The 23,926-nt window shown below is 39.7% G+C and overlaps 1 protein-coding gene across 1 annotated transcript; it reads left to right on the top strand.

The window, feature by feature from the left end:
- Positions 1 to 1,579: 1,579 nt before the first annotated feature.
- RAB38 (RAB38, member RAS oncogene family) lies at positions 1,580 to 23,575 on the top strand (the record flags this gene model as incomplete). Its single annotated transcript, XM_082305053.1, has 4 exons — positions 1,580 to 1,608; positions 3,622 to 3,878; positions 11,742 to 12,022; positions 23,423 to 23,575. Exons 2-4 carry the CDS (start codon positions 3,674 to 3,676, stop codon positions 23,573 to 23,575), a joined length of 639 nt encoding a protein of 212 aa, XP_082161179.1. The 5' UTR covers positions 1,580 to 1,608; positions 3,622 to 3,673.
- Positions 23,576 to 23,926: the final 351 nt, after the last annotated feature.

Raw genomic sequence — 23,926 nt, 5'->3', positions numbered from 1 at the left:
AATTCAACAAGGCCAAGTGCAAGGTCCTGCACAAGGGTCGGGGCAATCCCAAGCACAAACACAGGCTGGGCAGAGAATGGATTCAGAGCAGCTCTGAGGAGAAGGACTTGGGGATGTTGGTTGATGAGAACCTCAACATGACCCAGCAACGTGCACTTGCAGCCTAGAAAGCCAACCATATCCTGGGCTGCATCAAAAGAAACATGACCAGCAGGTCGAAGGAGGTGATTCCCCCTCTGTACTCTGCTCTTGCGAGGCCCTACCTGGAGTACTGAGCCCAGCTCTGGGACCCCCAACATAAGAAGGTCATCGCCTGTTGGAGCGAGTCCAGAGGAGGGCCACGAAGATAATCAGTGGGCTGGAGCACCTCTCCTATGAGGACAGGCTGAGACAGCTGGGATTGTTTAGCCTGGAGAAGAGCAGGCTCCGGAGAGACCTTATAGCAGCCTTCCAGTACTGGGAGGGGACCTACAAGAAAGCTGGAGAGGGACTTTTTACAAGTCCATAATGATAGGATGAGGGGTAATGGCTTTAAACTGAAAGAGGGTAGATTTAGACTAGATATAAGGAAGAATTTCTTTAAAATGAGGGTGGTGAGGCACTGGAACAGGTTTCCTAGAGAAGTTGTGGATGACCCCTCCCTGGAAGTGTTCAAGGCCAGGTTGGATGGGGCTTTGAGAAATGTGGTCTAGTGGAAGGTGTCTCTGCCCGTGGCAGTGGGATTGGAACCAGATGATCTTTAAGGTCCCTTCCAACCCAAACCATTCTATGATTCTATGATTCTATGAAATATCAACTAAATTGGCAGCATGTTTACATGTTCTTATTGCCTGGTCATTGTCAAAGGATCTGAAGCAGCAGAATAAGGGCTCAGAGACACCATCTGGTTCTCCCAGCTAAACAAGTTACTCTATGTCAGCTGAGCCTTGCTAACTACCTACCTGTGGGTGGCAAATGCAAGCTAATATGGTTTATATTAGCTGCCTTTAACTGTGGTTTCAGCTAAGACAGATTACATTGCAGCAGCTCCAGGCTAAGTGCTCTTCCCTGGACACCTCCACCTGTAGCAAATCATTGAGTCACAGTAACCTGGTTGTGTGCCTGAAGGGATCAGCTGGCATCGTCAAACGAGTCTTGCAGTGATTGCTTAAGACATGACTAGCCCAAATTATCTGCCTTCCCCCATGACAGTGCTTACTGTTCCTGCAGCAGAGCTGCAAATGAGCAGTACATCCACACCTCCCTGCCCCGGTGCCACCAGATGACAATGAAGCCAAACCAGTAGACATAGTTCAGGGCGTGGCAACAGTCCTCCAAAAAGATGGAGCAAAGCAGGGCTGAGGGCCTTATCCTGCCTCAGGAGCATTCAGCAGACGGTGCCTATAAAAGCCAATTCACCACGGAGTTAGAGATCTGGGTACAGCTTTCATTCAGCAAGACACTTCAGTCCATCCTTCACTGTAGCTCAGCAAATCATTCCTCTAAATGCAACAAAGCCTCCTACATGCTCACGCCACATCTGAACACCTTGTTGAACACCTCACTTGTAGCCCTGCCACCATCCCAGGGTGACCTTGATTAAGCCTATGAGGAGCTCATTGTACCAGGGTGTTGCTGGGGCCAAGAATTTAGCCAGGTTCAAAGAAGACTTGGAAACATAAACAAATAACATGATTATCCAGAGCTATTATAGCTAATGCTAACAAAAACTTTGGAAGAGAGGTAAAGCCTCATGCATCTGGGTGTAGGCCTATAACTACACTTACTAATAGCCTAAGACCTCCAGTTACCTAATATCTGCTCAGAGGGATTTCCATGAACTGTTCTCTGAGCATTGGCCATCATCAAAGGATAAAAGATCAGATGTAATTTCAACCTCATTCAAAACACCAATTTCATCATTTCCTAAATTGTTGAACCCTCTCAGCCTGTTCTTTTTTTAACATCTAAAATAGGAAATCTTCAACTTTAGAGGGGAATTGTGAGTGCTTAGAAGTGCTTGGGTATTGGATCCTCTCTGAAAACAGCAGTGCTGTGAAGGTACGATTCACAGACCACACACTGCCAGTAGCAACAATAATAACCTTGAATCATGCAAAGATAATAACTGATTGGAGTGAACTGGTTTGCTTCTCAAATTGTAGTCTTTTATGATATCTGTAGCTAATGAGGCTAAGCCCTTTAAAATTTTCTCTCCAAAAAGAAGGATACAAATGACAGCTTGTTTTTAGAAAGAGAATTTATCTTATTGAAAAAAGGCCTTATTAAAAATAGACAGTTTCAAGGAAAATAAGATATTTTTCTCCTCAAATTACCCATTTCCCCTTTGTGTGTGTATATATACAAACTAAAGTCTGAGTTTAAAGACTGATTATAAAAGATTGCATAACATAAGTGTTCTGAATTCTTTGTCTACTAAAACCCAGCATTTTGGATAGATGACAAATTTCTAATGCCATTTCAGTGCACATTTTGATAAGAACTCCATCAAATAATATTTCAATAAGTGTAAAATGTGGTTTCATTTTATCAAGATCATCAATAAATGTAAAAATCATTCATGGATGAGTTTCACACAATATTAAAATTCTGGGGGCTTGCCATCAAAGCTATTAAAAGAATCAAACACCTCTAGGCAATGGATAGGAATCTCCAGCTAAGCTGCCAAGTTGAAACTTTCACTGTGTTCTTCGTTTAACATATAGGGTCATTCATGTCTGTGGAATGATTTACTCAAAGGTGTTCAATTGTTTGCAAGTTTGATATCATTTATTTTGGAAAACAGAGGACCATTGAGACACTGGCATTCATATGCTCTAATGCTGTTATGCTTTCATAACTTCTGATTATCGGAGTCATGGGATAAATCTGGATTTTTTTACATTTTAGATCCCAGTTGTATGAAAAAAAACAAAGCATGAGCTGTGTGCTGCATTCAGCAGATGTGAGCATACTTATAGGTACAGACAGACAGTCACAATTATGTTAATGAAACTTAAAAATATGTATCTGTTATAATTAAATTTGCACAGCCCTCCTAGCATGGACACACGTAAAGATGCTTTATATTGCTATAACTGCCACTTCTAGTGATATAACTGCATTCACACTGACTTTCTTTGATTAAAACCAGATCACATCCAAAGTTAAAGTCACACTGGCTTAATTTTTGCACTTTAATGGAGGCGTGAAACCTCTGCAAGGAGATTTCTGCGTTTTTGCAGTGACTGGCATTTTAAAGATGTCTGGGAACAAGCACAGGGTGATAAATTATCACCAAGAAGACAGTGACTAAAAAAAGTATGTAAAACTAGTGCACAACAGAAACGCTGTCCTTCCAGCGAGGAGCGAAATAGGGAACAGAACTGTTGCATGAATTTTCCTGCAAAGTCTTTAGTAGTCAGACTAATCCCAGACACACCTCGTGCTGACCTTTACACACATACGCACAAAACTTTCTGGGAGACTTTCTTCCCCCAGTCCCTTGCTTACTTCATCTCCCAGCAGGGCTGCCTGCTGGACCTGGTGATCCTGCTTCCGTACAAAGGGAAAGAGCCTCCACCTACCTTCTCTCCTTCCCTCCCTGGTTCCTCACTCCCTCTCTCCCCCTCGGGCTGGCAGGATTCCTCGGGCAGAGCATGCAATCAGTTTGCAGGGAGCAGCCACAGGAAAGATGCAGAAGCACAATCAGAAGGAGCACCTCTACAAGCTGCTGGTAATCGGGGACCTGGGAGTGGGCAAAACCAGCATCATCAAACGTTATGTCCACCAGAACTTCTCCCCCCACTACCGGGCCACCATTGGGGTGGACTTTGCCTTGAAGGTGCTGAGCTGGGATGCTGAGACTGTGGTACGGCTGCAGCTCTGGGATATTGCGGGTGAGTACAGAGGAGAACCCTTTGCCCCATAACCCGTCCAGAGACAATACAAAATATAGACCCAAATTCATTTGTACTCTTCTTTAAGTTGGAAACTACCAGTGCCTATGCGATGAGGGAGAGGAGACTGAGGAGAGAAAACTTCAAGTGCAAATTGACATTTTGGAGTTTCCCTAAAGCCAGCAGACCCCCAAACAAGGGGTGTCAGAATGAAACCTGCCCTACCTGATTTTTCTCCCAAGCCCTTAGATGTATGCGGGGACACAGGCACCTCTCTCCAAATGCCCCAATTCTTCCCCTGCAGCTGCTGCTGTTCAGCTTCCCTCATCAGACTAACAGATCTCTCTGATGGGAGGGAGAGTAACAAGAATTTCCTGTTACATCTATTTAATTTGGTGGAAGAGATGAGGGATTTTTATAGTTTAAAAAAATAAGGAAAATGTATCACTGAGTTACTTTATCGAAATACCTTCCTTCTTCCTTTCCTTCCTCTCTCTCCTACCTTCCTTCCTTTGGCCCACTGAAATGTAAACAACTTCTGACATGCTTTGAAAAAAGAACTGTTTCTGTTTGACAATAATCCTGGTTGTTAAAAATGTATTTACTCACGTTTACTTGTCCTTATTCCAACATCAAGCAAAAAAAGATAATTTACTCTGTGCAGGGAGAAAAAGAATAAAGAAGTCCAGCTATCCTTGCATGCTTACATAATTAAAAATCAGAGAATTTGACATTGTTGCTGTCAGTGCTTCAGATTTTTTATATTTGGTTTCCAGTTAAAACGACAACTTTTTATTTTCGCCACTCCCATTACTAGGAATTAATTGTTTTTATTCAGTCCACAAAACAAAAGTTTATCTTGATGGCATATTTCACATGCTGTAAGTAATCATTTTTCATTTAGAGTACGTAAGAATCCAAGTACAGCTATAACACAATAGCTTACAGCAAAAATGAGGGCATTTAAAAAATTCAATTAAATTTAGACGTTACATTTGTTAAGTAGGGAATAGAGGTGAAAATTATATCAGCTGTTAGGTAACTGTGCCAGCCTGTGGCCTGAGCTGTGGGTTCAGTGATCTAGTCTGGAACAGCACCGAGTAAAACTAGTGAAATGAGAAAATTCTTGACATTCTTATCGGCGGAGGGAGTGCCTTTCTTCTACACTTAGCTGCCTGATGTCTGAGCTCTGAATTTGGCACCAAGGTGCTAAAACTTATGCAACGACACTGCTTTATGCAAAACATGCATAACCTCAACTTTTTGACACACCAATATAGTCTTGTAGTTTTATGATATTAAATACATATATGCTCAGTTTTCTTTATCCAAAGTTGGAATAATGGGGAAAGCATTGCTTTTATTGCTCGCCAGTGACCGATTATAACCATAAATATGTACGCATCCAGCAAAACTTCGCTGCATGAGAAAAAGCATTTAGTAGCAAATTCTGAATGCATCAGGGACTGAAAGAATGTATTTGCATGCCTTGTTTCAGAGATTTATTACACTACTAATCATGTGCTGGCGGATCATATGATGTAGCTTTCAGTCAGGCTGCAGAAGCAATTACGCCAAGTTGTAGTACTGAATGACTAGCATGCTTTCTGAGTTATCACACATCACAGAGAGAATTACAGCATAGTACTAAATTTCATATGAATTGCTCAATTCAAAGCATCTCTGTGAGGGTCAAGACAGTGGCTGGTAATAAAAAGAGTTGCTGTCTCATTTTAATGACTTCTGTGTAAGGACCTTTAGCCGTCGATGGCTACACATAGAAAATAAGTTCTGTAAGCAACACACTGAATTCAGATCAGCGTGGTGCTGGCACAGAAGTTATCACAAATAAGGCATCTGGCTGGTGAGAAAAAAAGGTGTTTAAAAATGAAAGCGAAGTAAAACTGATTGGAAATATGGAGGGAATGGGAGTGTTTTATTCTGGCTGTGGCTGGTCATATATCATCACTTGCAAAACAGAAATATGTGAGGATAAGAGGGAGGAAAATAAAATCTTTGGACTCAGAACATCCTCTCTCTTTTGGCAGAATCTCTGTTATTAGGTCATGTTTCTCTTTGGGGGTTAAAGCAATAAATTTTCAGTCTCTAACCAAGATGAAGGATGTTGGCTTAGCATTTAGGACACCTTGAATTGAAGCAAATGCTGAGAATGCATCAATATATGAATATATATGTATATATGTGTGTGTGTGTATGTATATATATATATGGTATCATTTTAGCTCTTACATCCTCTCCTCCCCCTCCATTATACAGCCAGTGAACTTACTACTAAGTGCAATGTGTACTCTTCCTTGCACTTCACTGGATCAGTGGGTAGTAAATTGTTTAACAATCTAGAAATAATTTTCTCAAAAATATTTTGAGTAAAACCAGTGTCAAGCTTATTTACATTATTAGTAGGATTTACATACATGGTGACTTCATGGGAGGAGTGACATACTCCAGCCATGGTAGGATCAAGTAGTTTACCCTTGTTTACCCTTATAAACATAAGAAGAATAAACAAATTTGGCTCATCTGCTGCCATCTAATTTCATAGTTAGATGTAGTTTATATTTCTGTAACATATTTTTCTCTATGCTTTAATTTGGTAAAGAAAACTATAATGAGATCTAATAGCTAAATGCTGAAACTGCATTTATTTAGATGAGAGATAAATGCTGAACAATAAGGATAACTAAGCATTAGAAAAAGTACTTCAGGGATAAGGTAGGTTCTGCATCATATATTATTACATTAAGACTTGGGGTTTTTTAACAGATAATATATTCCTGAAGCTATGGGTGTTAAACAGGAATAATTGGACAAAACTTCATGGTTTATGATGTTATGATATCTGTAACAACACACTGGCATTAAAATCTATGAATTTATGCCTGATCCAGTGAAGTGCCTAAAGTTTCAAGTGACTGAATTTTCACTATTTTGTGTGGGAGGAGATACACATGGTAAAATTCCCCTTGTCTTTAATTTCCTCCCAGCAGTTCCATTTTATTTCACTGAATGTCCCGAATTCTCATTTTTGGTGTTCCTGTCCCTCTTAAAGTGTGCCATCACCTTTACTGCTGTGTGAAACATCTTTAAACCTTGCTCCTCAGTCAATTTTTTTTTTCCTTATCTTTTCTGCAGCCTCCGTGTGAGTGTCCTTTAAATTCATTAACAGATTGTTAGAAGGAAAGCTTTAAAAGAAACTCTTAATTGTATTTTGAACAAGGCTGCTGTGGTGGGGGTGGCCCTGCAGATGCATGCTGGGTCTGCTTTTGAAGAAACCAGCTATTGCAGACAGCAGAGCTGGATGTATTTGCTCTTCGCTTCTCTGAAAGGTTGCTCTCAGTGGTACTGTCCGTGTTTTGTGTCCACACAGCCCTGAGATTTCTCTGAAGACCAGTTTTAGCTGCAGATTTACTGCAGGGAGCAGTCCTGTGAGTGCAGCAGAGGGCAGAGAGCACTTCAGAGCCTTCCCCCTCCCCTGCTGCATTTTCACAGCCATGTCAGCATCACCATTATCCCTCCTGCTGCGTATGTGTGGGCTGTATTCATTGCTACCAAAAATATGTTGGTTTGCTTTTACAAGGTTGGTTCTCATCTCATAAACAGCTGGTCCAATGCATTGGAGACATCCACACACCACCAGTGGTGAAAAAACAGTTTCGTTTCCTTTCCCTGCAACTTTCACCTTTGGAAACAGCAGTCTTTGCACAGATATAGGCAAAAGTCTCTGTAATTGTAAAGTTTTTAAGACTATTATGCTCCAGAAGGAGTAAACGGACTGTTCACTAATGCCAGGCACAGCACATCCTCAGCAATTTAGGATTTTAGTGGCTGCTAAGCATTGCAGTACATATGGATAAATAAGATAGTCATGGTGATTTCTAAGCTAAGTTACCTTGAAATTACTGTTCTGCAAACATAAATAAGTTCCTTGCTGTGATGGTTTTATTTCAGTATAGTTTTGTGGTCGGATCCATTGGCCTGATCCTGCTGACAGCCTGCTTTTCCACATTCTGGGGTGGTGAGCACCATCTCAAGGCTGGCTTAAGTTTCAGTCTATAAAGACAATGACTTGAATTCAAGGGTGAAAATTCTGAAAGCTATTTTGAAGTGAAAGGTAAAAAAAATGTTTAAATATCCTCCACAATTTTGGCTTCTCAGTGTTGGCTAAAGGCCCTCTGTAAAGCACAGTGGTTCCCAGAAGCTTTTGCTTCTTAAGATGAGCAATGGTGGCAAGAAGTAAAACCCATTGTAAAACTGGGCATTAGGCAGTTCTAATTTTTATCTTGCACTACATTTCAGATACTGTGGGCGAGATGGTGGAAATGATCTGAGTTTTAGCACTTTATCATTAGTTTTTATAACTTTATCAGATATTATAGTGGTTAATGGAAATTGTAGATTTCGTACAAGTCATGCTGGCAAATTTATGTGGGGTGCATTTTTATAAACTATGAAGATTCAGCTGTTGATCGAGTTAAGCCCATGAAATGATACCTTTCCCTGCTGCAGAGGTGCCACTGAGATTGGCATAAATGTGCAGGCAGGTGCCGTTCAGACAGGGAGTCCTTCCCTTTAATGGAAATCTTGTTGCTTTAGCACCTTGGTCTCACTGGGTCACTTCAAAGTGGGGTAGGATTCATCTAGTTTAGCAATTAGACATCTTGTACTGAACCATCTGAGTATAAGGTACTCACCCTGGGCTTGCCAGGGGGTTGAGGGTAAAGATTAAATATGAAGCTTATGTGACCACTCTTAAATGTCTATCCTTGCTAAGAAGATGCCCTCTAGATATCTCTTCTTAGTCTCCGACTACCAAGGGACCCTAATCTTAGATACACCCAGTTAATTTTTTTGGAACCGAAATTAGGGCTAATGAATCACAACGCAAAGCACCGTCTCAGTGGGCAAAGGCCATCAGACTCCTGGGGTTTGATGCCAGATGCCAGTGGCCTTGCAAGGGATGCAGTAAAGTACAATGGGCCAGATCAAACAAACATTTCACAAGTTTTTGACCCTTCCAATGAAAAGCAAACCCCATCTTCCCTAGCCCTTCTTGCAATAAAACAGATTCTAATGTTCAAGGCTGCCTGCAAGATACCACTGAATACCTAATGGTTGATCTATTTTCTAGCCTAATTACTGCCTAAGCCATTGTGTTGCTGAAAATCTAAGGTCAGATTCTGACACCTTTAATACATCAAGCAGTGCCTATTTTGATGAGTAATTCTGCTAAATAAAAAAGTTTTAGGAACCTCATCTATTAAGATAGGTGTTTCTTCACATAAGGGAGAACCTTTGGAAAAAAGAGTCCTCCTGGATCCTTAGACACAATATTTAGCTCTCCAAGCACAATGCAAACACTAGAGATCACTTTTTTCACAATGTAAACTAAATAAAAGTAAAGCCATTATGCAAACGACATAAAACTAAAAGTCTGTGGTTTACAAACCACCTCTTTTTCCGTTCAAAGTTGCATAATGTCTTTATGCCAAGTATGTTGGCATAAATTGCAACTGATGGGGAAAAAGACTGCTTCAGAAAGGATTTAGGCACTTTATTCAGCCAGCAGCTCCATTCTTTCTCTTTCTTTGAAGTGATTGATAATGGAAATTGGTGAGCTCTGTCCTCCTGCATAAAGCTGCTTTTACAAACACGGTGGCATTCCTGTGCAGTGAAAAACCTAGGTATCATCTGCCAAAGCAGCTGGAAGCAGGAGGAGGAATCAGTGTCATACCGTATGTCATACATACTTTGTGGGCCACTACTAGCCAGAAGATCACATCACAGGAGCCTTTTATTCTTCTAATAACTTTGATTGTTTGTGAGGAATGATTTTATGCTGCAAGTTAATAATTTAGTTCATGTTCTATGACAACATGTCCTACCTATCTTAGAGACTTGTGTCCCAATAAATATGTGTAAGGCCTGAGTTTATCTGTCCTAACATCATCTACATCTCATCTACGGCACAAGCATCTCAATAACTTTGTATGAAAAATGTATCACTGAAATACAATATACATCAAAACTAATTGTATATGTTGCTGCTTGCCTCACTGCTAAGTTTCTAATCAGACCTTGACTGTTGTTTGAAGGCACCTTCTTGCAAAAAAAAGGCACCTTCTTGAAAAACAAATGCTCAACAAGGAGATTATTGAACAGCACATGACAGCCATTCATCTGATTAGCCCACTGATAAGAATCATAAGACATTTTAATAAAGCATAGCCATAAGAAATTTCCAATGCGACCTCATGTTTCCCAGAAATGATATATTTCTATCTTGCTTTGTCAATGGGACACAGTGTTTGTTTAAAGTAAAAAAAATCTAACGTTAATTTGGAGCAGACAGACATCCACTTTTGGTTTCTGTACCATGTGAATGACTTTCTCCTTGCTGCAACAGCTAGTGCATAAAACCAAAGATAAACATCACAAACAAATGTTGTTGACCCCATAAGTGCGTTCAGTGCTATTTCCATTAAATGAAGCTGCATGGTCTAGAAGTCCAGTAATCAGCACTCTTCAGTTCCCAACTCAGCCTTTACATTTTACAGCACAATTTCCATCAGATAAAACCTCTACAGGTAACATTCCTAGGGTCAGAGCAGACTGCCAATCTTCTTGTCTTCCTAAACTACTCAAAATTACACACATTGGGAAAATAAGGCTGGAAACAGGTTTCCATTGAATGTTGTCTATTTTCATAGCATGTTTTCTCAGCTCTGGAAGCATATGGTTAAATATAAGAGTTGTCTTGCTTAAAGACTGCTGTTGTTCTGAGATGTTTCAGGAATTTGTAATTCTTTTTTTTTCAGATCACAGCTCAGCAGTAGACATCAATGGAAATTCTATTTTTTCACTTCAAGAAAAATTCTGTGTAATTTATTTCCATTCTCAGAAACATTTTTTCAAAGTTCTCATGAAAACAGCATATATATTAACAAACCCACAGCTGATCAACATACCACATCCTGACGTCAATTGTGTTAATTTTTACACTGTTAATTGTATAAAATGATAGATATTTACAAATATCCATGTTTGAATATAATAATATATTGTTAGCTCACGAAAACACTGTAAATATCTTCCCAGAAAACACTGAATTCAGCAAATAAAACCATAAAGCTTCTGAACAGATCTGGTGTGAAACGTCTCCTCACAGATCTTTTCACTGGAGCAAAATAACTCTTCATATTGCTACTGCTGTGCTATTTCTTAGAACACTTTCCACATTTGTGAGGCTTTAAATTCACCTTTCTCACCTCTATGTTTTAGTTTGCCAGTAAAAGTAAGTTCATAATGACTCTAATGCCTGGTATGGCTCCAGAGCTTAATTATGTTACTGTTGATTATTATCACTTGCATAAGAATACGCAGGATCCTCTTCATGCATGAGCAGATCAGTTGTGTTAGATGTTTCCCACAAAATAGTATAGTATCAAGGAGCTTCCAGTCTGATACCTAAATTTTTTGTGACTTCTGTTTAAAGTCCTATAACATACACCAAGACCCTTGGTGCTGTCCACATACCTAGAAATCTGGCAGCTTAAAAAGACTGTATACTGAAGTTTGAGCTTGTCTTAAAGTTATTAAATTTCCTTGGATGTTTGCTTTAAAACTGCTTTCTCATGCTATACTCTCTTGCATTTTCATACAAATGAGTCCAGCATGGTACTTATCATTATTTAGACGAAGAGTAGCTTTCTGGAGACTTGCAAAAGGAAGTCCTACCTTCAGTAATGTTCTCTTAGAAAACGTGCTATGTGAAATATTGACCTAGATTGGAAGCAGTGATTTTTACAAGGTGGTGTTTTTTTTCTCCTACTTTCTTCATCACAGGTCAGGAAAGATTTGGAAACATGACCAGGGTATATTACAGAGAGGCCATGGGGGCATTTATTGTCTTTGATGTTACAAGACCTGCAACATTTGAAGCAGTGACAAAATGGAAGGAAGATTTGGACTCTAAGTTGGTTCTTCCAAATGGCAAACCTGTGCCAACAGTCCTCTTAGCAAACAAATGCGACCAGGGAATAGATGTTCTTATGAACAACGGCATCAAGATGGATCAGTTCTGCAAAGAGAATGGGTTTGTGGGCTGGTTTGAAACATCAGCCAAGGTAATGTTTCCATTTCTTTTTAAATGTTTCTCCAAATACAGGGAAATTGGTTCCTAAAATAGTTCACTCAGTCGAAATGTGTACCTTGCAAAGCTCCTCTCTTGGTGGAATTAATTAAAGGCGAATTTGTAAATTAATACATTTCTTTTTCTTTTAAGCCTTTTATTGCAAAGCAAATTATATGCATGTTCTGAAATGCAGCTGCTCTAATATGATAGGCCAGCAGTAAAGCATGTAACTGGTCAACAACTTACTGCGTAACAGCCTGGAGAGAAAGATGACCTTTGGCAAGGCACAAAAGCTGCCTCTTATGAATGATATGAGGATATTTTTCATAATTCTTAACAGTGAATGCTATCTCTAAATATTTTATGACCACTTTGCTTGAGAAATGCTGATTTGACACAATAGCTTTATTGTGTTCGATTCCAGAAAAAAGTCAGTCTATTGTAGTGCTTGTACGATGCTTACTGTTATAAGCTCTCATTCTCAAAAGCCTTTTTAAAAAAATCACATATCTAGGGAGGAAGGAAAGATCAAAAGTGCCGAATGAGCTGCTCTGAGGTTTAATTCCTTGCCTTGATACAGATTTCCTGGGTGCCTATAAGAAAATGGATATAAAAATCAGGAAGGGCACTGGGACTTTCAGAGTATAAAGGCCCAAGGTACAGTGGTCCTGGATATCAATTTGAGATTTCTCAGATAATCTCAATGCATGCAAGATTTGGAGAGCTGACATGTGAAATATTGATTTGAACACAACAGCTCAATGGATATCGTGTTTATTGTATTCTCCGATTATGAAAGCTGGTGCCATCATTAACAGCTCTGGGGAACGTTTGGATGTCTTAAATATAAACAGACTAGCTCTGTTTTGACCTAGATTGCTAGCAGACTGAAAGCCAAAATTCTACATTCAATGATTTAATTTCTTTTAAGTACTTTATGAAAGTTACTTAAGAACCTTTGGAGTATATACTTGTATTTTCTGGTCTTGACTCCTTCTTTAAACATTAATATTTAAAAGAAGTCTCACTTGTAATCAGCAGAAGTAACAGCAGGTGGCTAGTAGCATGTCCTCATCTGCCTCGAACATTGCATGAACTCTGGGCTGAGATGTCTTTGTGGTCAGCGCCTTTGCTTTCCTATCGAATGGCTCTCAAAACTAGACACTCTTTCTTCAAAATGCCATTTTTAGGGAGACCTTTTGGTCTAGGATAGTGTGTAAATTATCTTGCTCTATAAACAGGGTACTTCTCATTCCTGCATTTGCAGGACCTGGTTTGAATTCAGGTCTGTGGTTCTGTGCTGATTTGTGCTGGATGAGGCCACCAGAATCCAGTGTTCCTCTCTAGGATGATCAAACTTCTACTATGGACAGTGTCTAGTTCTGGTTAAGAAACAGGCCAAGATCTCTTACATCAGCTTCTTCGTGATAACTATAGCAGAAAGCTAATTATTCCAGGAAAAAAAGAAAACCTAGAGAGCAAAGTATTTGGAATAGCAGCTACAAGAAGAAGATGTGGAGAGTTGAGGGTATTATTACAGGACAAATTATTATTATTTGTATAAGAACTACATATTCTGCCCCTTTTCAATATTCCATTAGGTGTCTAACTGTCTTTCAGGCCACAAATAACATGAAATATCTGGTTGCGAGTATTTGGGATCCAGTTCACCAGTGATGTGTAACACTGTATATGGTTGTTTTCTTCAGAGTTACTTTTTCTTCATTTCTGACATGTACGTGGGTCTACATTTCCTGGAGACAAGAACGAATTCACTGAAAACTAAGACCTGAGGTCAAAACCATCACAAAAATCATGTGGAGAGAAATGAATAACAGATTGTTTTAAAATGCCTGCATCTAAAAGACTTTCAAAGGAACGAGAGGAAACAGGATGGACCATAGTTTAAAACATACAGGGCCATAGTTTCATTATTCTGTGTTTGGACCAGCGAAGTCATGCAGCTGGTCACTGCTCTTTGGCCTATGAGAAAAGAATCTGTACCATGAATTCCATACATTAGTCCCCAGCAAACACCTGTCCACCTTTTAAAAAGAACAACCATATTTATTGTACCAAGGACCATTGCAGGTCATGGCAGAGAATGAATATACAATTTTAAGGGTGGCAGAGGGTTTTTGCCATGATGATGGAGCCAGTCTTGGGCAGAGCTATGGAAGTGTAAAGGACAATTAAAATTTTACAAAGTCACAACAGAGGAAAATACAGTCCAAGTTTTTCTAAGCCACATAGAATTAAGGGTTATTTTATACAAAGGAAATATCTAGATTTTTCTTACTTTATTTAACTCAGAAACCCCAGCAGTCCTCAGATAACCAGTGCAGTCATGCAGGAACAGAAAGAAATCCAGCTATGACAAGTCTTATCTTCAAAAGCCATCGTGAAGGGAGCAGTGAGAGTTGAGGACACATGGCTCTGTTATCAGACTGTTCTCTGCTGCTATAAACTAAAGGCTAGGACCTGTTATTCTGCAATCCCCACACCTGATTTCCACCCAGAGTTGGAGGCTCCTTACTTTAAAATGATGCAAAGAAGAATAATTCCACTAAAGACGGTAGAATCACAACATTTAGGCTAAGTTAGATCAGAATAATTTCCCCACTTGGTCTAAGTTCTGAAGTAAAACCTATGCATTAACAAAAGTTATTATTACTACTATTTTTAAGTATTGGTTGTAACATATATCTGATATTCTTTCAGCCTAGGGCATATTAAATAATTGAAATCTGATTTGGGGAAAATAAAAACCTAGCTATGGTTACTATAGAGAATAGAAACTCTTTTCTGAAGCAGAACAACACTGACAGAGAAGTCATCATATTGCAGCTAGCAGTTTTAGTAGTTCAAATAAGGAATAACTCTTTTTTGTGGTATCCTGGAATAATTAGGTCTCCAGAGGTTTTCTGGAGATGTGCGTGGAAATGTTATAGCCTTCAGAACAAGCTGAATATGATTTATGCATTTTGGAAAAACAAAGGTGATTATTTATAAAAATACATCTTTTAGTTCTGGTTGCCTTGCAGAAAGTATCATGCTATATATGTACCTACCATATTTCAGGCTGTCAATAGCTTGAAATTTTTGTCTGTAACACTGGCAGATTACACCAAAAAACATCACTGTATTATTCCCTGGTGCAGTTTTTCTTAAGTTAACAACTTAAATATAAAACATTTGGCCACCTAACGCATTCTCATGTATTAGTTTTGATTCTTGCATTAATCTAAAGGAAATACTCAGCCTGTTCCAATCTTCTGCTCCCTACAAAGACTGAAGAACTTGATCTGATGGTTTGCCGTGTAAGAAGGGCCTTGTGGGGCAACAGCACAATGCAGTATAGTCATAAGTTACACATATCGCCATGTATCCAGTGGAGAGCCTGGTCTCTTTTACATACGGTTATTTGGTTTATTCATATTGATTGCAGTCTAAAAGGCACATCCCCAGATAGTCACAAAATAACCCTTAATAGTAAATTCTTTAATAAATTTCATTACCACAGCTATTGTGAAAGATGCATTTTTTTAAAGGAAGGAAATTTCTCCTTCCTGTCACACATTTAACGTGGCCAGAGTAGCTGAAAGCTCCACTCACATTTCCAAGCCTTTAAACTGTTTTCACCACCATTCCTAGTTCAAAGAGGTGAGTTTTTGACTAGGATTAGAAAAGCAGCAATTTCAAGCTTATTATCACTTTATAATGAAAACAGAATTTGTGCATCAGAACAGGCAAGTCAGGCAAAACTAAATGTGCTTGAAAATACCTACTGCAGAAATTACTTGAAATACCTTACCATAGCTGTGCTGTTATTATGCCTGAGTTCCTCTTTTCCCTGCTGTAATTCTGCTGTCAGCAATACAGAATTAGGTGAAAAGGCATTCACTTTTTGTCCAAATTGCCCAGAAGGGCTGGTAGCTGTGCCTTTCAGACCCTAGGCGAAGCACATAGCTCCTTGTCTGCTGAGCGTTGTGGCCTGGAGACTGAATGAGCACTGAGTCCGTGGGCTATTTGGACACATCCTATTTGGACCAGGGAAAAGTTATAGAATGTTTCCTCCTCCAGGAAAGGTGGATAACAACATGTCCCTTCTCCAGCTTTTGTCTGACAGGTAGCCCACAGTGTGTCAGTGTGCCCAAATGCTACACTAGGAATCAGGAGTCCTCTTTGCCGCTAATCTACTGGGTGACCTTCAGAAAGTCACTCTTTCTTCTGATCCAGCTTCTTCTTCCATAAAGCAAGGACAGCAATTCTGCTTGTCTTACCAGTGAGCTCTGAGCACGAACAAAGTTCTATTATCCCTTGCTTAAATCACAAATTCTTCAATTCTTGTGACTGGACAATTATTATGAAAGTTGAAGAAAAATAGCTATACTGTAGACTTGCAGAGGAACAAGATATGTGGTTTTGATTTCCATAAAGACAAACGAGGTTTGGACATGTATTTGAATTAGGCTGACACACTACTGCTAATCTGCTGATCTGGTAACTGAAACCAAAGCAATCCATTTGAGACTGCCAGACCCAGTTAGGGATGCATAGCTCCCTACATTGTCTTTTTAATTCACTTAAAAAAAATGTCCCCTCCAATCTCACCACACAGAGCCTTAGAAAATATTTCAGCTTCTGCCATAAACCAAGAAATGAAGCTGACACCTAAGGCAGAAGCTTTCAGCTCAGATATACAGTCACTCTGTGCAGAATCCTCTGCAGAGTTTGTCTCCTGTAACTAAAAGAAGAGGAGTTGCTTCAGATCATCCTACTGGTATTAGAGCTGTCCTATAGCTCTCTGGATCACTTCTATGAAATACGTTATTTAATGCCGACCAAAAGCTGGAATTTCACAGAATCACAGAATTGAGGTGGAAGGGACCTCTGGATGTCATTTAGTCCAACAATTTTGTTGCAGAATATCCAACCAGCTCTAAGAATTCAATTACAGAAATTATCTTGTTCTCAGGGTTGCAGTCACAGCAGTTCATATCCATGAATTTCATGTTCATGCATCCAGATGGCTTTTAACCTGTATGTTAAAAGCGGTATGGCACGACACCTTAATAAGACTCTGCTGCCAGCGGTTTCCAAGGGAGCTCTGCTAAAGGAGCCATTCCCTCAGATTCCTTGCTCCAGGGGAGTGCAGGTTAAAACATTTTGAAAGTCATATCCCTGCTCCTGGATTTTAGTGCATTATAGAAGTAAAATGTGTAAAATATGTGATTCTCACTAGGTTCCCATCTAATACCTGAATATTTCAGAATTTGTAAATGTTTACTTAAGGGAAGTTGATTTCCTTTGACTCCAGTAGTAGAGTCTAAGGTCATGTCTCTAAGTGCTTCTGGCTTAGACCTCTCCAAGTGCCCATGTTAGGTAACTATGCCTGCATACATGTTTTTCTTCAACCTAACTTTCAAGGTAAGACTCAGAAACATCAGATTCAGTCAGAGAAAGAAACTGCCCGAATGTAGAAAGGGAGCAGTTTTATACCAGAAAACAAGCAGGCAGACAAATCTAAGATATCTGCATGGCAAAGAAAAAAAGTTTCATTTGGAAGTGAGACGGGCCCATAAAACTAGCAAAGGCCTTTTTTCTTCTGCAAAGAGCTAAGAGCCAGTCTTGTCTGAGGGGATTTATTTCATACATTAAAATGGAATGTTCTAAATGTTAATGTTCTGCATCTGCATTAGAGCTGACAGATAAGGCGGAAGGCAATCCAGAATGCAAAGCAGCTTGCTGAGCTTATGTGCTGCTTCGAGACACATTCAATAAAGTATTTATTTTCCCTTCAGTTGATTGTTGCATTACAAGACTATGACATTTTCTCCCATAGCAATAGGTTCAAATGTTTTAAATCATGCAACTCTACTTCCCTGCCTCGAGTTGCTGTCCTTTCCCTAAAACGGCCCTTTGAAAACATACATTTGAAGGAGGTTGATCTACAAAGCAAACTGTAATTTCATTTGTGTCTTCCAGTGTTCCTTTCTGGCTTTCAGAGATTGCTCAGAGGTTGGTTTTTTTTTTTTGCCTTGCTTCATTTGGTAATAGAATAAAGAGTAGCATGTGCTGATTTTCACTTTTGCTTTCCTTCTTGACGGGGTCAAGAGAAAGACTGACTCAAGTAGTCAGACACCATCACAGGAGCTGGGTTCAGGTCCTTGCTCTGGCAGACATTGGCAGATTGGTGCAGGGTAAATCACTTAGGGCTGGATTTACAACTTAGTTCTTGCACCACTGGCTGTGATGATAGTGTCTTTCAGGTGCTGGGGCTTACTGAGGCACAAAAATCACAGAAATGTGTTAGGCATCTCGGGGACAGGGCAAGGGGAGATGCCCAGGAAAGGGTTTCATAAAAGCTAGCATGCTAAATCAGGATGTCAATGTGAGAAGCAGAGCAGAAGCAGGAAGAGAGGACTGATCTGACTGAGAACAAAGGCACCATAATATGGGTAAGACCCTCCCTTTTTGGTCTTGCAGTACAAACTCCCCCACAAGCCTTGGGAAAGAAAGGTGGTGTGTTCCTGCCTTGTCATGAGAATACTTCAAACTATGCCATCTCCCACTTTCCAGCTAGCCACCATGTGCTAGACCAGGTTTCATGCAGTTTCCTCTGTTTGGGGCTCTGCTTTTTCTCCATTTGATAAATGGACATAGCAGCACTTCTCTTTCAAAAAAGATGCTGTGAAGATAAGCACATCAAAGATGCAGTGCTGAGTAATAGCAGCCTTAAAAGTAATATAGATAGACAGACCTTCCCCAGTGTCTGGAGAACTGTGAAGATAAAAGTGCCCTCAGAGCAGGCTGGAAAACAAGCTACAGTACTACAGGTGCATCTAGTACCATGTCAGGAGCTAGGTAACCCCTGAACATCTTGATGTTCAGAACTGGCTCCACCAAGGAGGCAGAGTAGGCCCCTCAGTATGACCTAAAGAATTTGCTCAGAATATAAAAGGTAGTAAAAAAAAAAAAAAGAAGAGGAGAGGAGAGGAGAGGAGAGGAGAGGAGAGGAGAGGAGAGGAGAGGAGAGGAGAGGAGAGGAGAGGAGAGGAGAGGAGAGGAGAGGAGAGGAGAGGAGAGGAGAGGAGAGGAGAGGAGAGGAGAGGAGAGGAGAGGAGAGGAGAGGAGAGGAGAGGAGAGGAGAGGAGAGGAGAGGAGAGGAGAGGGGGGAAGGGACAGGGAAGGCAAAGGCAAAGAAAAAAGTCTGAACTGCAGCAATCATCACAATTCCTGTGGTGTTTTGTGTAGAACAAGAGTCATAAGGGAGATGACAGTTAAGGCATTTCAACACAGAGACCCACTGAAAGACATCATTTCACTCTCTTGTTGCACCTGTATTTTCTTTCTTTTTTGAACATAATTAATTTTATTTTTAGGCATAATTGGGGCTGTTTCCATGTCTCAGTACAACTAGAAGAGTGTCTGCGATTATTCCTCTCTGTCCAATCTTACTCTCTGATTGTTGGTTTCTTTGTATTTGTTGGTGGATTTTCACCTGCTCCTTTTTCTCTGCCCTTCCCTAGATTGCCTTTCAACACCTCCTGCTCTCTAAAATTACCATGTCTAGGGGTGTCTGTGTTTGGATAGCAGATCACCTTCTACTGTCTGCAGCTGCTTCACTGCCTAGCAGAATATTGATTTTATTTTTTTTTTTTTGCAAAACACACCGTAGGAGGAGAGGTGCAGAAATCAATATTTCATTAGACAGACCAGAGTACAGCCATGTCTGATCCACAGACCTGGGACATAGAGTAGACACCGTAGGATTAGAGTTGTAACAAAAGGCAATAGTAGCATCACAAAGGAAGCGGTCAAGGCATAGAGCTGGGCCAGCAGGAGTTGCTTTGTTGGCAGGAGCACAGGCTCCTTGCAGCGAGTGACTTAACATGTCGCTTCTCATCTGTACCACGTACCCGTTGTCATCTGAACCATGTGAGAAGGCTGGAGCTAGACACAAGCTCAAAAACAGCTGTACTGTCTGCTGGGGTCACCCTTCCTCTCTTGCTCCCTTTGTACCTCAGCAGAAATTTTCATCCGCACAGCTTAGACAGTTCATATAAATGTTCAAGATAAGAAAATGCCTCTCTGATCTAACGCATTACGGACAGGACTTTTTATTCCTTTCCTCTCATACAGAACGAAAGGCAGAATTTTAATGGCATGGGTGCAAATGCTTTGAATAGCGAATCTTCACAAACCAGCACGTTTTTCTTGAAGAAGCAAGAGCTCAGTCACAAACTTCAGCAGGCACATCTGAAGGGATGGTGCCCTGGCAGAGAGGAATGTGGGCATGGACTGAAAGTAGAAGCCTTTTCAAGTGGAATGGCCAGAGCCAGGGATGATGTCTATCTGTATCTAATTCCACTTTACAGATATTCAGTAGATCTGGGCAGACACCTACAAGGAAAACAGCAAACTCAATCCAAAATGCAATTAATATCATAATAAGGAATATGGGTCAAATTTGGTAAATCATTTCATTAAGAAGGAGAAAGAGCAATGCAAAAGAAAAGAAGTTTTTAATTTTCATATTACCAAAACTAAATATTTTGACTTTTTATGTCAAAACAATATTTGCCTGTTCAAATTTGACTTTCCTCCCCAAAAAAGCTATAGAGGTTTAAAAAGAGGCTTAATAATCCAATTTCACTTTGGTTTGAGTTCTGGCTGAAATAAAACAGCATTGTTTTTTCCTTCTGAATTTTTAGGCTTGGCTCTGGCACATGGACTTCCATCCATCACCAGTGGGGATAAGGGATGTCCACCTATACCCATTTTATAATTTGTGGGCTTGCGTTCCTTCTCCCTTTACCACTCGTACAAAATGCTGATCTTAAACCTCTAACAAAGAGGGTTTTTGTTAATACATCTGAACATTAATCAATTTGGGCACAATCTCAGACAGTCACTAAGACATTATTGAAAAAAATGTATGCTGCCATTCCAAGAGAGAAGCAGCACATGGGTAAATGAAATGCTTATCAGTCCATTAATAAAGGAAAACACAATGCAAAAGATTTTTACATGTGTGTTTTTGTGAATTTAACAATCCTGTTTTGTCTTCAGCTTTCAAAGCAGTACTGAGAGATATTTTTCTTTGTCTGTTTTTTCTAATAAAATTTCACAGTGTTCTGAAAAAGACTTTTGGTGCATGCTTGAGGAATTTGCTTGTCTGGTCTGACAGAGCCATGTGATATGGTAACATTTTAACATCTCAGTACAGAGCTGATTCCTAGCTCTGTATTGCTTTCTAGGGATTAGTATGTAAATGACTTGTTTAAAAATTTGGGTTTTTACAGCCAACTGATATTCTTTACAGGTCAAATTTCAAATATTTAAGTTCACTTGTGTAGTTGAAGAAACCTGTGAAATCTTAGCACTAATTAACATCTTCAGTTAGATCCCCAGATTTCAGCTCTTTACTGTGGTGCAATCTGAATCTGATCTGAATTCTCTCAGTGCCAGGAGGCACACAAGGCACGAACATCGTTCTTCCACTTCGATCGGTCTGCGGCTGTGAGCTCTGGAGTCCCAAGGGCCACAGCGCAGTCTTCTGTTGGTTTTTTCCTCAAGACATGACCGATCCAGTTCCATCTCCTCCTCCTCACTTCATTACTGATTTTCTCCATCTCCGCCATTTCGGTTTTTTTTTTAAAGTTGATGCTCGTAGTTTCTGCAACTTTTTTTTTTTTTTTTCCGGGAGGAGGTAGTTGGCCTCCTGCCCAGCCCCCATGACTTGGAGGGCCAGTGGTTCTTCTGTCAGGGTGGCCTTCCCTTAGGCTGCGTTAGTTCGCGGCACCTTCTTCAATTTTATCCGGTGCACCCTCCAGAGAGGGATCCCCTATCCACCACCCAGGGGATGAGCCTTCTAGCCGTGCAGCCCCAGCCGAAGGTTACTGTGGTGCAAAGGGATGATCAATGGAGTTCGTGGAGCTTTGCTGTTGATTTCAAGGGGAATAGAAATCAGCCTCACAGAATCCATTACTTTAGCTTTTGATCTTCATATAATTGTGCTTTCTCTACTGAAGTACACACACGTGCACTTTGGTTTCTTTCTTTTATAGCTGAACTTCATACTTAAACATCTCATCTGACTTTTCTTGAACACACACATGCAAAAAAAAGTGTTTCACATGTTACAATTTACCGGTTATTTTACTAATGATGCTGAATTCATGCTGAGCATTTGCTGATTTCATGGTATTGTGTGCATGGGTGTTTATGGTCTCAGTACAACAGGCTCCAGATTCAGCTTGGGAACCTGGGGCAGTTTTAGATTGCAAATAAAAACATAATCTTTATGGAGCAAGAGGAGTATGTGCATATACATAAATATATACATGTATATTTGTATGCATTTCTATATGTATGGATGTGGGGGTGTGATGCAATTTCCCAAAAGACTGAAGCTACAGTGAGGTTTCTACCTCTTGTCATATAAAATAAGTAATCAATGCCAATAGTTAGAGTAGAAAAGTATCATTTATGCCAGAAAGCTTGACTTTTTATTCCAAACTTATCGGTGGCTGTCCAAAAAAAAAAAATCCTTACTCAGTATTACTGCTTATTTCATATGCTGTGCTGAGCTGTGTCTCACTGATCAGGCTGTTTCAGCTTTGCTTATGCTACAAACAGAGTAAGGGTTGCTGCAAGTTAAATGTGCCATTGAAATAAGGCACATGTAGAAAAGGACGTGCTTTGCCTTTCGTTCTAAACCCTTAGAGTAAGGATTTCTGTCTTACAAATGAAACCAATGGTGATATAGCTGTTCTGAAGCAGTACATTGGAGATAACAGCCTCAACAAAAAAGAAGTGAGGACTCCAAATGATATAGAACATTTTTTACTGTGTTGTGAATAACTTGCGATTGTATACGTTATTTAATGAATCTGGTTCATCCCAGGTCTCATTGTGAGCAGTGTATACAGAAATCATCCTAACATTGTGGAAAAGCCTTTAAAAAATAAATGCTATTGATGGCTGTAGTTGCTGATATGTAATTAATAATCTGAAAATCAGAGTAACCATTATTCAAGCAGTAAAATACAGATTTTTGAGCGTTGTGTCAGGCATCTGTCTTTAACATCCCTCTGGCATTTGTTTGTTTAGTTTATTGAAGCAATCAGATCACCAAGAATTTCGGGTAATTTAAAGTGAGGTCTGTGTATAATTTAAAGGAGTTATGAATCATAATATACAAAAAGCCTAACTAACTTAAAAAATACAGTAAGCATTATTTAATACAGTCAAATTTTAAAAGCTGTTTATGAAGGAAAGTAAACTTTTGATGTTGCCTAGAGAAAAATTTAATTATACACAGGAAATATGCAGCATGGTGTAATTAATATTGACTAATCAACCTCTCGTTCTCTTTCACTTGCAGGAAAATATAAACATCAATGAAGCTTCCAGATGCTTGGTGAAACACATAATTGCTAGTGAGAGTGATCCAGTTCAGTCTATTGAACCAGATATTATAAAACCACACTTGAATTCCTCCAAGATTGTCAGTTGTTCAGCTTGCTTTAAATCCTAAGAGACTTCCAGACTATTACAAGAGCTGAACAACTATGGTTCACACTGTATACTTTATCCAACGCACGCAGTCTGCCCAGATTGTCCATAAACAGATTACCATTTTCTCAGAAAATATAATTAACTTTTCCATAATTTTAACAGCTAAAATTTATTATGAGCTGTTCATTGATAGCAACTATTCAAAACTGTCTTTGGCTACTGGTCAAATAAGACTCATGGTGATGGCTGTGTTTTCCCAGTTGGGTAGCACCAACAGTGATATCAAAACCTATTTCCTTGCAATGTGATTTCTGAAAGCTCATATTTGTGATGTGACTGCAGTAATGCTCTACTTGTTCATTGGTCCTCC

This window comes from Platalea leucorodia (assembly GCF_965183815.1).
Source record: "Platalea leucorodia genome assembly, chromosome: 2".
Taxonomy (NCBI): Eukaryota; Metazoa; Chordata; class Aves; order Pelecaniformes; family Threskiornithidae; genus Platalea; species Platalea leucorodia.
This window is presented reverse-complemented; position numbering and strand designations above follow the sequence as displayed.